Raw genomic sequence first — 16,655 nt, forward strand, 5'->3', positions numbered from 1 at the left:
GGCAAGACACTTTATCCTACTGGTGTTGGCCAGAGGGGCCGATGGCGCGATATGGCCGCCTCGGTTCTGTCAGTCTGCCCCAGGGCAGCTGTAGCTACAACCGTAGCTTGCCTCCACCAGTATGTGAGAGTGAATGAATAATGGCATTGTAAAGCGCTTTGGGTGCCTTGAAAAGCGCTATATAAATCCAATCCATTATTGTTATTACTCCAATTTATACATGTAAATGGAGAGTCCTCTTCACACACTGAGGTTAATTATGGAGTTCCACAGGGTTCAGTGCTAGGACCAATTCTGTTTACATTATACATGCTTCCCTTAGGCAGTATCATTAGAAGACATAGCATACATTTTCACTGCTATGCATATGACACCCAGCTCTATCTGTCCATGAAGCCAGATAACACACACCAATTAGTTAAACTGCAGGAATGCCTTAAAGACATAAAGACCTGGATGGCCGCTAACTTTCTGCTTCTTAATTCAGATAAAACTGAGGTTATTGTACTTGGCCCTGAAAAGCTTAGAAATATGGTATCTAACCAGATTCTTACTCTGGATGGCATTACCTTGGCCTCCAGTAACGCTGTGAGGAACCTTGGAGTCATTTTTGACCAAGACATGTCCTTCAACGCACATATTAAACAAATATGTAAGACTGCTTTCTCCGATTTGCGCAACATCTCTAAAATTAGAAATATCCTGTCTCAGAGTGACGCTGAAAAACTAGTTCATGCATTTATTACTTCCAGGCTGGACTACTGTAATTCATTATTATCAGGATGTCCAAAAAACTCACTGAAAAGCCTTCAGCTAATCCAAAATGCTGCAGCAAGAGTACTGACAGGGACTAGGAAGAGAGCGCATATTTCTCCTGTTTTGGTTTCCCTTCATTGGCTTCCTGTTAAATCCAGAATTGAATTCAAAATCCTGCTCCTCACATACAAGGTCTTAAATAATCAGGCCCCATCTTATCTTAATGACCTTGTAGTACCATATCACCCTATTAGAGCACTTCACTCTCGCTCTGCAGGTCTACTTGTAGTTCCTAAAGTATTTAAAAGTAGAATGGGAGGGAGAGCCTTCTGTTTTCAGGCCCCTCTTCTGTGGAACCAGTTTCCAGTTTGGATTCGGGAGACAGACACTATCTCTACTTTTAAGATTAGGCTTAAAACTTTCCTTTTTGCTAAAGCATATAGTTAGGGCTGGACTAGGTGACCCTGAATCCTCCCTTAGTTATGATGCAATAGACGTAGGCTGCCGGGGGATTCCCATGATGCATTGAGTTTTTCCTTTCCAGTCACCTTTCTCACTCACTATGTATTAACAGACCTCTCTGCATTGAATCATATCTGTTATTAACCTCTGTCTCTCTTCCACAGCATGTCTTTTATCCTGTCTTCCTTCTCTCACCCCAACCAGTCGCAGCAGACGGCCGCCCCTCCCTGAGCCTGGTTCTGCCGGAGGTTTCTTCCTGTTAAAAGGGAGTTTTTCCTTCCCACTGTCGTCAAAGTGCTTGCTCATAGGGGGTCATATGATTGTTGGGTTTTTCTCTGTATCTATGAAGCGCCTTGAGGCGACTTTTGTTGTGATTTGGCGCTATATAAATAAAATTGAATTGAACTATAAATCCAGCTTGAGGTGTTTATGTAAACACTGAAACAGGTTTGCTTGCTGCAAACATTCACACTGGATCCTACATTAAAGAACTCTGGTACTCCGGCTTCCTCCCACAGTCCAAAGACATGCAGTAAGTGGGGTTGGGTTAATTGGTGACTCCAAATTGCCCATAGGTGTGAATGTGAGTGCGAATAGTTGTCTGTCTCTATGTGTTAGCTCTGCAATAGACTGGCAACCTGTCCAGGGTGTACCCTGCCTCTACCCTGGTAGCTGGGATAGGCTCCAGCCCCCCTGCGACCCTGACAAGGAGAGAATGGATGGATGAGTGGAAGAAAGAAATGATGGGTGACAAAAATCTTTTTTTTTTTTTTTTAGATCCAGGAAGATACAGAACGGATAATATTTTATAAAGTACGTCAGTTATCTTTAAAAGGGAACACAATGATGCTTTTGGTAACTTACCACCATCTGCTGAGCTGTGATACAACTTCATACGCTCTCATTTATCTTTCAGATAAAATCCCCTGAATATTGTTGAAAGACTCAAAAAGGTTGTCAAAGTAACAAGATTGCGTTTTAGGTTTTATTAGTCCAAATATTCTAAAGATTTAAGCTAATAAAACCTAAAAGACTTAAAAGCAAGTCTTTTTGTGTATTAAACACATTATTTCATTCAAATAACTTAAACTAACAGCTTCAGAGGGAATGTTTTAATGGTAGATCATTTCCACATGACAATGACACAATTAAAAATGTTCTCACGTCAACCTTTTTCCACAGTTTTCCCTTAAGGTAAGCTGGATTTAAACAGGTTATTTTTTGCACCTTCCTACCATTCATGTAACACTTTTCCATGTAAGAAAATACAGCATTTTAAAACATATTTGGCAATACAGAAGCAAACCCAGTAAGATTTCCTCCACAAAGAAATTTAATAAACCTTTTATGCTGACACGTGGATATCCTAGCCCTCCAACCCCCCAACATTTTTTTTTTTACTAAAACAACCCAGAATGTTAACAGTCTATACAGCTAAAGGGCATAATTAATTCTGAAAAAACATTACAATCTTATCATTGGAACAGTGTGTTTTCTGCTAACAAACATCTCCTAACTAAGCAAGATAAAGATAATTACATAGTGGAGTAAGGAAAAAAGGAACGGCCATTTCTGAATAGAGTTTCGTACTGATACCAGGTATCAAATCTTTAGGAATTACCAATTAAGCAAATTTCATCCTAAGGAAGGCAAGCACAAGTGCCTGTTGCAGTTCTTCGTTTTACAAGGCTATTTACTGTTGCTTGTCTTTGGCTCAAGGCCTAGTGATCAAACAGAAGGCACTTTCGTTGGCATTGGTGATGCAACTAACATGGCAGTTTTACCTCAGGGCCTAAATGAAGATTTGTGAGAATGTAGCAAAGATTATGCCTTGACCTTGATTTTAGAGTTACATCATCAAGGAAATGGTGATCCTTTTACCTGGCAAAGATTTCCCAAACTTTTGAATAAACATCCATCAAATTTCTTTCTTGTAGTTTTAAAGTAACTTTACACAAATGGTGTAATGGGCTTTCATGACTGGAATCTTAGATATTGTACGCTTCTCAGTTCTATATCAGTATTCACAGGAACCATACTTTTTAACTAGCAATCTGTCAGTTATTTAAATTAAAAAAAAAAAAAAAAAAAAGACTTCTATGGATTCACTTGCACAAAACTTGTGAGCGTGCAGAAAAAGGATAAAAGAGTGTGGTTGGTAACCTCGTCCAGTGCTGAGATGAAAAACAACCTGGCATAAGCCAGGAAATACTGTAGATAGGGAAGTTCTTACCGAAGATGTACTATGAGACACTAACATTTAAAGGACTTGAATGGTATTCGCTTCTTTTTTTTGCTACTTTACCACCAATCACATTTACAGAACTGGCAACCATTTTTCAAAGCAAACCAATATTTGAATGAGGTCTCCTATTCCAGGCAGCCACTCATCTCCATTCTGTTTTATGCAGCATGGAAATTCAATTTTCACCAGTTTTCATACTGGCATAAGGGAAACCTAAAATTCCATTATTAGCATGACCCAAGTGGCTAGAGGTGATTGGGTTCTGGGTAATTGATCCATTTTGAATCTTGCTTTAAAAACTTTAAGAGCATCATCAGATACCATCAAAATCAAAGTGAAGTCTATATTAAAGTGGCCCCATATGCTCTTCTCTTGGACTCCATTAGAGTAGCTTTGTGTGACTTATAGTTCAAAATGATCCTCATTTATCTTAGCCCCTTAGTTCATCCATATGTTCAGGATCCCTCTGCCCTCATGAACAGAAGGGTTGAACCAAGTGTGTGGATCTTCTGCGCTCATCGTCCGGACCATCAGACTGAGACGGCCACATTAGAGAATGCCACTCTCATTCATACCATAAAGAGTCAAGAGTGGGAAAATGACCCGACACCGGCTCTTTAGAGCAGTCTGAAACCTGAGCTTTTGTCTCACAGAGATTACTTGTACATTGACCTCATTATTTAAAACTTTGGCCACGTTTAATACAAGCATCCACCACTGTAACAGTGTTAGCATCACAGGTCCATTTTAAGCTAGTAGGCCCACACTGGACATGCCCAAAAAACAAATCTCAACATGACTGTAAAGGATTAAATAATCATCATTTCACAAAGAAACAAATGTCTGCCTGGAATGCAGGAAAAACTATAAGAAATTATTATAAAGTGTACCTTGGAAAACAGAGGCGTAGTAAATGAGTCCCAACATACAAGAACAGAAATTATTTCACCAAAAAAAAGAAAAAGGGATCACCTGAATTTCCATTTTCATACACAACCAATGACTTTGTGATTTATCACATCACCAGTAGTAAATCACTAAAATGACTTGTGACTATGACAGTTGCTATCAACACTTGAAAACCCTCAGAACGATGGAACAGCTTTGTACGAGACCCTGAATTATACTACAGAGGAATGGAGAGGATCAGGGATGAAACTATCAACAGGCTGCTTTAAGACCACAGATGAATCACATTATTACACTTTTTATGACTCTTACTGATCTTTGACAGTGGGTGCAAGATTGTCCGATGGCCAACATATGCTAAAAGCCAGGAGATGGTGTACCGTGCACGTGACAAACAGGATACTTAACAGTGGACAGCAGTCTGGATGGAAGGGAGATGATGGTTCTACTCCCTCGTTTCACTACATGCTGCGCTCGCCTTCTCCATGTCTGCTTAGACCTTCCAATGGTGGATTAGAACAAACAACAGTGATCAGGTTATCTTTTTCTACTGGAACAAAACCCAAGTAACCACCCGTGTGGTTAACACGCTGCTTGGCTTTCTTACAGATCTCCCACCAATCACAAAGTAGTGCATTTTCCAAGTTTTGTTCACATCCTGCAAATGAACTGTAACTCAGCTTGGCAAGATCACTGTTACTGTTCAAGTGATAATCACATGTATACAAAAGCCCAATGAACATTAATGAAGTGGGAACAGAAAAATAAAGAGTTGCTTCTGCCACTAGGCCGCTCCTGCCCTTGAACAATCACAGTGTAGCAGGCTTTGCTACCTTTATGAGCCTATTAGGGAGAGAGAAACACTTTACTGGTATCTTAATTTACAAAATTGTGATCATAAAAATAAAGCCTTGGACCTGTGACAATAAAACAATGAGGAAAAAAACATCTGATGCAATAATATGACATCCCCCCCCCCCAAAAAAAAAAGGAAAGGTAATTTACCGTAACACTCCTTTAGGCACATAATTCTTTATGGGTTTCCACTCGTGTGGTGGTCAGGAATGCTTTATCCACAAGAACAACAACAACACAAAAAAAAGTGAGGGTGCCTTTACTCAAACCTGGCAAAAAGAACCCACAGTTCCATTTTGAAAGACTTGTTTCTGTGGCTTCAGATGAAACAACCACGTACAACAAAGAAATTCACACACGGCTGAACTGCACACCCGACCAGGACGACAGGACAGAAGACATCCCGAACACATCTGAAGTCTGACCCACCAAACTAAGACCCTGATCACTTATTTGTAATTTTTTAAAATCCAGATTTTCTGTTGCTTTGTTGGTAGTTTTTTCCTTTTTCCTTAAAGGTTTGTGTCGACACTAAATCACAATCTAGTCTGGAATATTGCTCAGCAGCTATGTACAGAATTGCAAAACAAACGTTCTGACTGATCTACACACACACACACACACACAATACATCTCACACTGTGCCGTGTTTTATTTTAGTGGTCCTCTTCAAAAAGAAATATACTAAAAAGTGTAAACATAAAAAAATAATAACACAAACTGTTGCCCCCTTCTCATAGAACCTGATTTGCAACTAAACGATAACCTAGTGAGTGTTTCTTCTAATTTTGGAACCCAATATTCGGCTCCGAGTTTTAGTGCAGATGAGCTGTGCAGCAATAGGAGCTTTCCAACCATTTCAAATCAAGCACCCTAAAAAAGGTCCTGTGTTTTTCTTCCACTTTCCAATTGTTGTTCAAATGAGAGCTGTCCTCTGCCTCTGGTTGTTTGCGTTGTTGTTGTTGTGTTCTCACCTCCCCCAAATCCGAGCATGCACGCATACACATGTACGCGCACTTTCACTCTCACACACACACACACACACACACACACACACACACACACACACACACACACACCCACCCTTCCTTAAGCGAGTTTAAAATGTTAAAACAAGGAAAAAGAAATTAAAGGAGAAAAAAGAAAAGAAAAATCATCTTTCACTTACAAATCCTTCCGTGTTTGCAATCAACAATGAGTTGTCAGGCCCAACATTTAAGTTAAATTTCTTCATTTTTTTTTTCTTTTTTTGAACACACAGCAGAATAAACATTGTTTGGAAGCAAGGTCTCCTGGTGGCAAGTCAAATGTTCAGAGGTCACATTTCTTTTTTTTCTCTGTTTGTTTGTTTCTCGGGTTTTTCTTGCCGTTCTTGGCAGCTCAGTCCTGCTTGGCCTGTAGCTGCTGCTTCCAGGCCTCATTCAAGTAAACCAATCGCTTGTAGTTGAGAATAAAGAGAATGAAGTTCAGCGCGTATGTGGTGATGCAGATGATGCAGAAGTCCTTTAGGACAAAGTAGAGGATGTAACCCAGGTAGAGGGACCCAACCACCGACAAGATGGATGTCGTCATGAGAATGAGGGCGGCCATTGCACTGACAGTCATTCCTAAGGCAAGAAACACAAATTGAGGCTTAAACAGGTAACCATTAAAAAAATTAATAAAAAAATACACCTTCACACAATCTCCTGAGAGAGCTCTTGTCACAGAGCTTTCAGCCTCAGGCACTTCTGCATTTATATTGTGAGTCCTCGTGACGACATTCAGCCCGCACACTGAGCCAGCCGGCTGCTTATGTCATCGTGCTGTCACATGATGACACGTCCTTATTTTGTCAGTGTCTGCACTTCTTTTACACCAGGTTTGTACTCATAGGAGTCACTACTAAACACACAGGTATTCTCTTTTGCTACCGTTATTGTTTTAGACATTTATCATCATGATTTAGATCAAACGATGGGATGCAGCTTTGGTTCAACAATCACTAACAACTGGGAACAACATGTTAAAAAAAGCTGTATTCGATTCCACCAGCCTGCGGTGATAAAAACAAGGATTTTTACAGATGTACTGGTAAAGTTACTGCGTTTGTCAAAAGAGTGTAAGGACTGAATGATGGGAGGAAAGGCAGCAAAGATTTTCTAAGCACGCTCTTTCAAGCAGCTATAATGTGTGTTGCTCCTTGCTGTATCCACAGACACACACAGAAGTAGATTGTGTGTACTTTTGGGTGTCCCCATTGCCATCTATTGTAACTACAACACTGACTATGGATGTGAACTAGGGCTGGGCTATATCATACCGTTCACGGTAATACCGGTGTAATGTTGGGCAACGATAGGAAAATGAAATATCGCGATAGAATATGGGTAAAACGCAGATGCGCAGAGCCTTTGTTTACATAAGCACAAGGCGGCGATGCAGAATAAGAAGAGCGAAAGGGGATTGTTAAATGAAACGGATGAACCAGAATTGGTTTGTAAAAATCCTGCAACTTCAGTGGTGTGTAACTGGTTTGGCTTTCATCTGTCAGATGCACAACAAAGCACCATTTTTGGTAGCGCATGCTAGCGGGCTGTCGTTATTACCGTGTTTTTTGGAAAATACGGCACATTTTTCTGAAAATCGACAATAGTTGGGTTGCGGTCACGTGGTTCTGATGACGTGCGGAGGCAGCGTGATTTTTGAGTGGAGGGCGGAAGTAAACATGGACACTGTGGAGAGTCAGGAGAGCAGCTATTGTGCAATTTTTTTGTCAGCGGGTGGGTCCACAACCTTGGAACAAAACGTCTCCGTGATGGATACAGTTTGGTGTTTGCAAGGGTGAGTGTTTGTTCTTATATTGCTTTATCTTAAACACGCTAACAGTTAGCGGTAGCGGCTTTAACGTCAACAAACATGCCACATCCTTAGGACTTCGTTAGAGTGACAGTTGTTTGTTTCAAGGTAAACCATTCTCAGCGGTCTAACGAGACACCTCTGAAGACTTGGGTAATTGCAAAGGAGGATGGAGAAGTGATTGCAGCTCATTGCAATTGTATGGCAGGGTTAGTAGCCTGTTCTCCACTGTCACTAGGCTCAAATCCGGGCTCTCAGCCGTCTGTTGCATATCCAAAATCGCCTCTGCACATCGATGCTGTTCTGCCTTAAGCTTCATTCTTTTCTCTCGTTTGAGAACTGATTCCGATCTGGGTTTTCGTTCGTAGCCGAGATTGACCGTCGGAGCCCAGTCCTCCGACTCTTCGTCATCCAAAGCACTTGGGCAGCCTATAGTCCCAATTAAGTCAATATTAGACTACTAACTTAAAAGCACTAAGTAAACGAGAATTTAACGACAACCTAATGCTAATAAGTTCGTTTGCAAACATAACATTACCTCCCGACTGTAAACGTAAATTTAAAATCCATTTTTTCCTACGTTTTTCGGTTAGAATTTTCCATTTTTCTCCTCTTCGTTGGGCTATTTTTGGTACCCTAAAATACCGTTTATCAGTTTCTCTGGTCGACCTACTGGAGCATCCGTAAACACAACAGGACATAGGCATTTTGCGTACTGTCTGTCTGTGATTTTGCGCTTATCTTTTTCACTTCCGACCGCCAGTCAAATTTCGCGCTTTACGTCGACGTCACGTCTACGTCAAATGAAACCTAGCTATTCCCCTTATGTATGAATTCTGGTTGTGTTTACTGACCTCGAAACGATTTTATGTGGTACACGGCGCTCGGAAATCTGTCAAATTTTTCAGTACGACTTTGCACCGCTTGATGGATTGTCGGAGCATTACGCCTATCGTAGACAGGAGCCTCGCGGAGTGATACGTACTGTGGTTCAACATAATATTACCGTATTGTGTGTATAACCTATTAGGTTTTGTGGATATTATACATGGTTATGCTCAGGATATGTCGGCCAATTTCCACTGGAAATGCCTTTTGGTTAAACTGTCAGCAAGGAATTTGCATTTGCACTGTAAAAGTTTTATATAACTTTAATGATTAAGTGTTTAAGTGAAAATACATTGATGGGGTTTTTTTTGCACTAATAAAGTTGTGGAGTTGTAAAGTATTTTGTCTAGTGTCAATTATATCATCAGTTTTATTGTTATCGCAAATTTTCAAATGTATATCGTGATAAATATTTTTGGTCATATCGCCCTGCTCTAATGTGAACTTCATGCTTCAAAGACACTAAACCCTCACTGACTGAGTGAAAACAGATGAACCAGTGAAAGTTAACTGTGATACATCTGCACACATATAGGTGCCTCCATGTGTGAATAGCCTGCATCTGAGGACTGTGATGATCAGCACGCAGTAAGAATCTCAGATGGGTGTTAACAGATGTGCTTGATTTAGTAAGTGTTCACTTATAGAGCTGAAATGGATAAAAGTTCATCAGAATCTCAAACTTTGCTTGATTACCTCGACACAAATATTACTGTATATTTACTTCGTCCTCGCAACACGTAACTAATCTCTAGTTTCTTCATTACAGTTAAGGAATAAAGAAGCTAAAGATCCTCTGCAGGGACATCGCCAAATGTCACAACTATAGCAATAATTCAGTGTTTTGCAACGGCTGTTCTAACCTGCTCACTGGCATTGACCAGAGATTATGGCCCTGGTTATGCTGATTTTGGAGCAATGCTTACGTGCAAATATTTTCCAATCCAAGGCCATGCAACCAGTCTTTAATATGGAAATCTTTACCCACTGCAGCAGTTTGGATAAACTGGGATACTATTGTCCTAGTCAAATGAGTGTTAAATGCAGCAGCTAAAAGGACCTCTTGTTCAGTGCTAGGGCCAGGTGGCCGGGCAAGCCTACAGGCCTCCGGCAGGCTAACATGTCGAACCAGCATGACTGAGTCACATACGCCAGAGGGAGGAAAAACAATGTTCAAGTTAAAACAAGTCACACACAGAGAGAGAAATATTCACAATCACAGTTATCTGTCGGTGTCAAGATTAGAGTGTGGCAAACAAAACGATATCAGGCATCAAACCAAACAGAAGAAGGATAAGAAGTTTTCTAAAAACTCATCTCTGCAGTCCTATGGGAGGTCCAAAAACATTTCAATACAGGTCAGCAGGAAATGCTTCCTACAACACAAACTTCGCATTTAACTGCATTATTATCATTTATAAACTCCGTGTGATGTCAGTGTCATGTGAGTCAGGTTGAGGCAAAAATAGCTGTGTTACAGGAAAGCAACAAGTTGAGTCAGCACTTGCCTCTAGAGCAAAGGCAAAGAGAGATTTGTCATATATAATCCAAAACGTAATGACAAAGTAACCCACAACTGGGAACAGAGTATAGGCTTACCTAGAAGCAGCTGAAAGGCATAAAAGACAATCCCATAGACACTGTTGGGTTGGTTCAGTGCACTGTCATTTCCAAAAATTGAGCCCAGGAGTCCGAATCCTCGACCCCACCTAAACCACAATAGAATAAAATAGAGTTTATTCATGGAAATCAACATGCACAACATGCAACAAGGCAGACTGAAGTCAAAAGATATTACAAAAAAACAAAAAAAAAAACAAAAAAACACTTCCTAGTGTTTGCTTCCTAAAATGCTGCAGTGAGGTGTTCATTTGAGTAAAATAACAGCAAATTATTACTCTCAGAAGAGCATTTTACTATTTAATAAACTGAACCTTTAAAAAAAAAAAAAGGGGGGGGGGGAATCTGTTTCAGTAACAAAAAACATTTATTGTTGGCCTGAAATTCAATAAACCAATTCCAAAATATGTAGAAAGGCAGCATGTCACAAAGACAAATCACTACATCTTGACTTATGTGTTGCCTGACATGAAGCAGTGCCATCTTTTCTTTGTATATGAAATCATTGTTTGTATTTTCTGGATGCCAAAGTATGCAGGATGCAGAATAAATAAATAAATGATTAAATAAATATGTGTGTACAGAGAGAGAGAGAGAGAGAGAGAGAGAGAGAGAGAGAGAGAGAGATGATGGGTAAGGTCCCGAATCGATTCGATCCACGATTCGATTTAATTCGATTTAATTCGATTCGATTTAAATCTGGGATATTTTGACAGTCAGAAATATTATAATTCAGATCAGTACATTTACATATTTTTGTATCAATAAAAAGGAAGCTGACACACGCAAGACTTTATCAAAGGTGTGAGCGTCACAGCAGATACCTTTGTGTCAAAGTAGCTGAAGATAAAACACAGAAAGACATGAAGGTGATTTTCCTGGCCTGGGATTTTATAAAAATATTCTGCAGTACATCAAAAACAAAAGAAAACCATTAATCAACATATGAACATTACCTCTGAAGTTACAGCGGTTTTATTAGAGACATGGTTAAGCGTTTTGCATTTTGAATAATTTTAAAAAGTTTAAATTTGTTCAGTATTGAACAGCAGAAATGAGGTTTTCTTTTCGGAAGAATGTAAAAGGGAAAAAAACAGCGGCTGACAGCGCTGTAAACAACAGTAGACTTGTGCGTAACAAGCAAGCGAATAATGAAGAAAGGGAAACTGTTCTTGAAGTACAGAGATAGAGAGAGAGAGAGAGAGAGAGAGAGAGAGAGAGAGAGAGCTGTGCATCGCGGTGGAAGCAAAACAGTAAAAGTCAGAGTGAATACATGACGATGTTTATGTGAATCTTCTTTTGCTGCTGGTTCGGTCAATATTGTTTGGAGAGAGATCAAACTAACAGCTTTAGAATCGGCGCATAAAGGGCGTGAACACAAAGCTTGGACCCGCCGACACATCAGAATCAGCAAGCTGTCGGCTTTCAGCCCCGACCGTGTCCTTGCCGTCGGGTGAGAAAGGCGACATCTCACTGATTCTGATCCGCGGGTCGCGCTGTGTGTTTAAGTCTATGTGCAGAATCCGTGTTCCTGCTCTCATTTACTGTCTTAACTGTTTGGTGGTTCTTGAAATTTTGTGAGATGTCACCAGAGATTCTGGCATTTCGGGCAAAATAAATTTATATTAAAAAAATCGATTCAGGATTTTAATGAATCGATTCAGGATTTTAATGAATCGATTTTACGTTATCCAAGCCGGAATCGATTTTAATCGATGAATCGATTATAAAAACCCACCCCTAGTAAGATCCAGTCCTGAAGAACTTCATTTTTTAAAGCCCCAATCCACATTGATCTATGCACTTGCTTATTTATCATTGTAAAACATAATTTGATAGAAGCATGTGTAAATGTCATTTCAATAACTCTGATCCATGTTTGACATTGTCCGACGTAACAACGCAATCCACCATGTCTCACAGTAAGAGTACTAGGAACACACAAAGGTTATGTCCTAGTGTGGACTTGCTTTTTGCAATCGCATTTCACTTTGTGAAAGCTTATTCTCCTTTTGTATAATGTATATTGTGTGTGCACCCTGTATATAATAAATTGTATTTTCCACATTACATGTCCTTCTTTCCATTCATTTCACTAGAGCACCATTGTGCCTAGTTCTTTAACTGATAAGCTGAGAAAAACAGACCCTTCAGCTCACAAAAATACAGGATGACATAAAGATTACACTGCTGGAAACCATAACTGATCAGACCAATGTAAGCAGCTCGATTTCTTCTTTAAAAGAAATGTTACACTTGGGCAGGCTTACATCAGTTGAGACAGACTCTCAAACGGAAAAGTCACCGACTCATTCAACAAATATGCAGTAAGTCCTAGACAGGTTGCATTCCAGGTGTAATCAGGGCCAGCAGTGCTTCTCATTCAAACAGGCCCAGTAGATGGTGTTATTGTACTTTATTAGAACTGAATGGCCACCAAAAGCTGTTAAGCACCTTAACAGTATGCATACAAAAAGTGTATAATAATCATGAGAAAAAAAATCTAAGTAATAATCTCTGGAGATGCACCTGTCTGGCAAGGATGCGTGATGCTACAGTCCCCTCCACTGACCTCTGGACTAGCTCTGTGTTCCTTTAGGTAACCAGGCTGTAGGGTTTTAGCTCTTTGGAATTATAATTGGTGACGTTAGCACAAGAGCTAACGACAGCTGTGTGACAGCCAAAGTAGGAGGTTAGTCATTTAAGTTATTTGACTAAATTCACCAACATCAACCCAGCAAACAAATGTCCCAGTTCTGGTCATCGGAGTAACTGACTTCACGTAGCAGCATCACTCATACATTCACAATAGCCTCGCTGCGCACAAGCTATCGGGAACTTTAATGCTATATAGTTGGTTTTAACATATGTTTTAGCTTTAAGACGTGCAAAGGACAGTCGGTCTGAACAGGATCCCATTAAAACTGACAGCGTTTATGACTCTGCTGTCAGTTGGTTCAGAAGTGAAACTGGCTTAAATGTTAACCAACGGGTTTCGTTAGCTAATGGTTAGCAAAATTAGCTTCTTGGTGCTACAAAGCTAATGTGGCGCTTTAGAACCAACACCTACAATGGTAAAGTTACTTTTTCTAACTAATGCATGCATAACAGAGAGCTACCAGCCATGGCTTGTGATTAGCTTTTACGGTTGGGGTTAGCAGTCAAATGTTAGCAGAGTGCATTTGACAGTTTAAACCGCGCAGCCCTTCCCAGATTGTCACAATAGCAGGCAGCTTCATTGAGCGCCACTGTCGGCGCTCTTTGCTGAATTCAAATTACCTTGAGCTGAACACTTTTGAACAGCTGATGGAGCTGCTGACGTCGCACAGAGCTTTATAACTCGCATCCCGCGCCTTTTCCCTCTCGACGTGAAAAGCATATAAAGACAACAGTATGCCTAGCAGGCAAACAAGAAGCCTGGCTATTCTTTCCCACCGAGGGGTGGACACTCTCAGGACGGGCGCCGCCATCACTCTCTGGCCTAGCTGGAGACACGCATACACACGCAGCCAGCTCGCCTGTGAGACTCTACTGCGACGTGGAAAAGCGTCACTACGTGTGCCACACCGTCAGGGCGGGACGCTGGGCCGAGGAGGAAAACATCCCAGAAAATGCTGAGCGCAGATTTCTGGGAGAGAAGAAGCAGGCAAATAAACGATATTCAGGCCACGTGCCGCGTTTTATTTTAACATGAATGCATGTAAGAGTACTGGGGAGACCGGTATTTGTTGTATTTTGTGCAGATTTGTTTTAGAAATACATACAGCGCATTGCCCGTAAAACAGGAATCCACATGCTCTACTTAGGCTCCCTTATTTCAAAATGGTGCCCTATTTAGGGTACCTTATTGTATAAGAATGTCCCGCTTAAGCTGCCTTTTAATGTCGGCGCGTTAATAAAAATACATACTTTTCTTTTTATCGTAAAATCAAGTTGATTTGAAAGTTTTCATATATAGTCCTCGGACAGTCACGTGAGAGCGGAACATACAAATTGAAACAGAAACAAAAAATCATAATACAAGGCAGACACGAGTCGTTCGTACGCAGAGCTCATCTTTAGACAGAGCCATTCCACTTCCTATCAATGAAATTGTCCACTTGTTTCTTGAACCCAGGAGCGCAGCAGAGGGCGCTAGCGAGAGAGTATTTGGTGAAATTGTCAGGTCAGGTGAGCTAAACTGATAAAATAATTGTTTACACATGCTTTTAGCCAAAAGATACAGCGTTCCTCTTTATTTTAGCGAAGGTAGTTTTAACCATAAAACGACATTTATGTACTTATAGTTTTCCCACAGAGAAACAGTTTTGCTAGCGCCTGTTGACTGGTCCGTCGAGGAGTTACGACAGCGCATACTCCTTTTGAGGCATCTGTGTACAAACGATAACTAGATGTTTGAAGCGTGGTTAACAGAAACTTTATCCGCGTATAAGAAGCAGCTGGTTATGGTGGTTGAAGATGATGCCATCAGGAGACTGGTGCTACAATGCTCTCTGTTGCTGCTGGCTTCATGCCTGAAATCAAAATGGCATGTGCCGTAAAATGGCTCATGGTGCTGCGATGTCGCTAAATTTCACAGAAATGTGTTTAATACAATTGAACTCCGGAAATATCTATATAAAGCGTATTTAAATTATCGCAAAGGTGTCTAGCAAAAATGTTTGCGGAATGTAAATGTCGCGGGCTAAACGTTGATCATCCTGAACTAGCTCGCGAGCGCCCCCTTTGAAAACAAAAGTCCAGAAAGGGGGTGTTTACTCTAAATTTACAAACTCTCTGGTATGTCCGTGTGCTCGCCTCAAAAACAAAAGGAAGTGGAACAGCCGTGATCACATGACTGCATGTATTAAAACACGGCGTGACATCATATGTTTACTCGCTGCAAGAAACTGTCTGCGAACAAGTGCTGCTCTCCGTGTCCAAATGGCGACAGATATTGAAAGACTGGTCTCTTTCGAGGAGGCCTACTACGATCAGTACGACTACTACAATCTGCTAGAGTACTCGGGCCACGCTGGCGGTAAAGGAAGATCCAAGAGGGAAATCGAGCTGAACACAAACCGCCATTGCCCTGCAGGGCACGAGAGGAAGATTGCAGAAAAATATCACAATAGCCAAATGAAACGCAGGAGAACCAAGAGCTCGTCATCCTGATGGCTTTTTTTCTGCGATGTTTACAGGTAGCTATGGATTGGTGTCGTCTGAACGTTGTGTTTATGTTGAACGGTTGTGATAGAAAAACAATCCTGCCTGGAATTTGTACAGCCCAGCCAACGACGCCATGCCAAAACAGTTCGCACCCATAGAGGAGCAACAACACCTGCCTTTGTAACAGCAGTCAGGAGATCGCGATCCGTCCTTGACGGAGTAAGTGATATTGTGCATTGTGGCCTTCAGAATGGACCGAGCGTCCCCACAGCTCAGGCTAGCATTGGAGGAAAATAAACAGGTTATCATTTGTCAGTAACTGGATCAGTTAATTTCTCTTTAGCGTTATTTTTGGCTGCTTTGAGCTTTCGGGCTGTTTGTCTGTCAAAACAAAAATTAAAATATGCGGGGCTTTTTGATATGTCAAAGAACAAACTGCTCATGTATAAATAAAAAATACCTGTAGCGCCAGCCTGCCTTCTTTAAAAAAAACAAAAAAAACGTATATGTCAGCAAACCTAAATTTAAAAGGGAAACATTGAGTTTGTTTTACTAAACAATGTATTTATGTTTCTTTTTTTTTTTATATGATTCTCCACACAGATTTCGGATTTCTGATGTTGACCATGGCCAAGTGTCTCTGCCTTCTTGACCCAGTGAGTGGAGTGCTGTGACACCAGGAACGTGCCCATTAGTCATAAGGCAGCCCTCCATTCCATAGGTTTCCCTGTAACAAGACACCCCCCCCCCCCCCCTCCCTTCCTTCAAGTTACAGCTGTGCAAGAATAGTTAGTGTTAAGCTATGTAAGTCAGTGGATTGTGTGCTTGAAAGCTAAATGTATAGATATATACATCCACTGTGGGTGCAGGAGATATGCTGATTTTAAATCAAATAAAAAGTTGATGGTAATTGAACCAGTGTCATGTTTTCATT

At 40.8% G+C, this 16,655-nt stretch overlaps 1 protein-coding gene and 1 pseudogene across 2 annotated transcripts; one reads left to right on the forward strand and one right to left on the reverse strand.

Annotated features, from left to right (window-relative positions):
- Nucleotides 1-2,315: 2,315 nt before the first annotated feature.
- vkorc1l1 (vitamin K epoxide reductase complex, subunit 1L1) lies at nucleotides 2,316-14,155 on the reverse strand. The gene is made up of 3 exons (XM_085288388.1): nucleotides 13,853-14,155; nucleotides 10,553-10,662; nucleotides 2,316-6,834 (listed from the first exon to the last, which is right to left on the reverse strand). Exons 1-3 carry the CDS (start codon nucleotides 14,041-14,043, stop codon nucleotides 6,608-6,610), a joined length of 528 nt encoding a protein of 175 aa, XP_085144514.1. The 5' UTR covers nucleotides 14,044-14,155; the 3' UTR covers nucleotides 2,316-6,607.
- Nucleotides 14,156-15,404: 1,249 nt separating this feature from the next.
- On the forward strand, nucleotides 15,405-16,631 carry LOC146565330 (nuclear protein 1 pseudogene; annotated as a pseudogene). The gene is made up of 2 exons (XR_014894091.1): nucleotides 15,405-15,753; nucleotides 16,325-16,631. The product of XR_014894091.1 is annotated as a nuclear protein 1 pseudogene (transcript).
- Nucleotides 16,632-16,655: the final 24 nt, after the last annotated feature.

This window comes from Mchenga conophoros, linkage group LG10 (assembly GCF_057382185.1).
Source record: "Mchenga conophoros isolate Kocher_MC1m ecotype Shallow Benthic linkage group LG10, M_conophoros_male_GT1.1, whole genome shotgun sequence".
Taxonomy (NCBI): Eukaryota; Metazoa; Chordata; class Actinopteri; order Cichliformes; family Cichlidae; genus Mchenga; species Mchenga conophoros.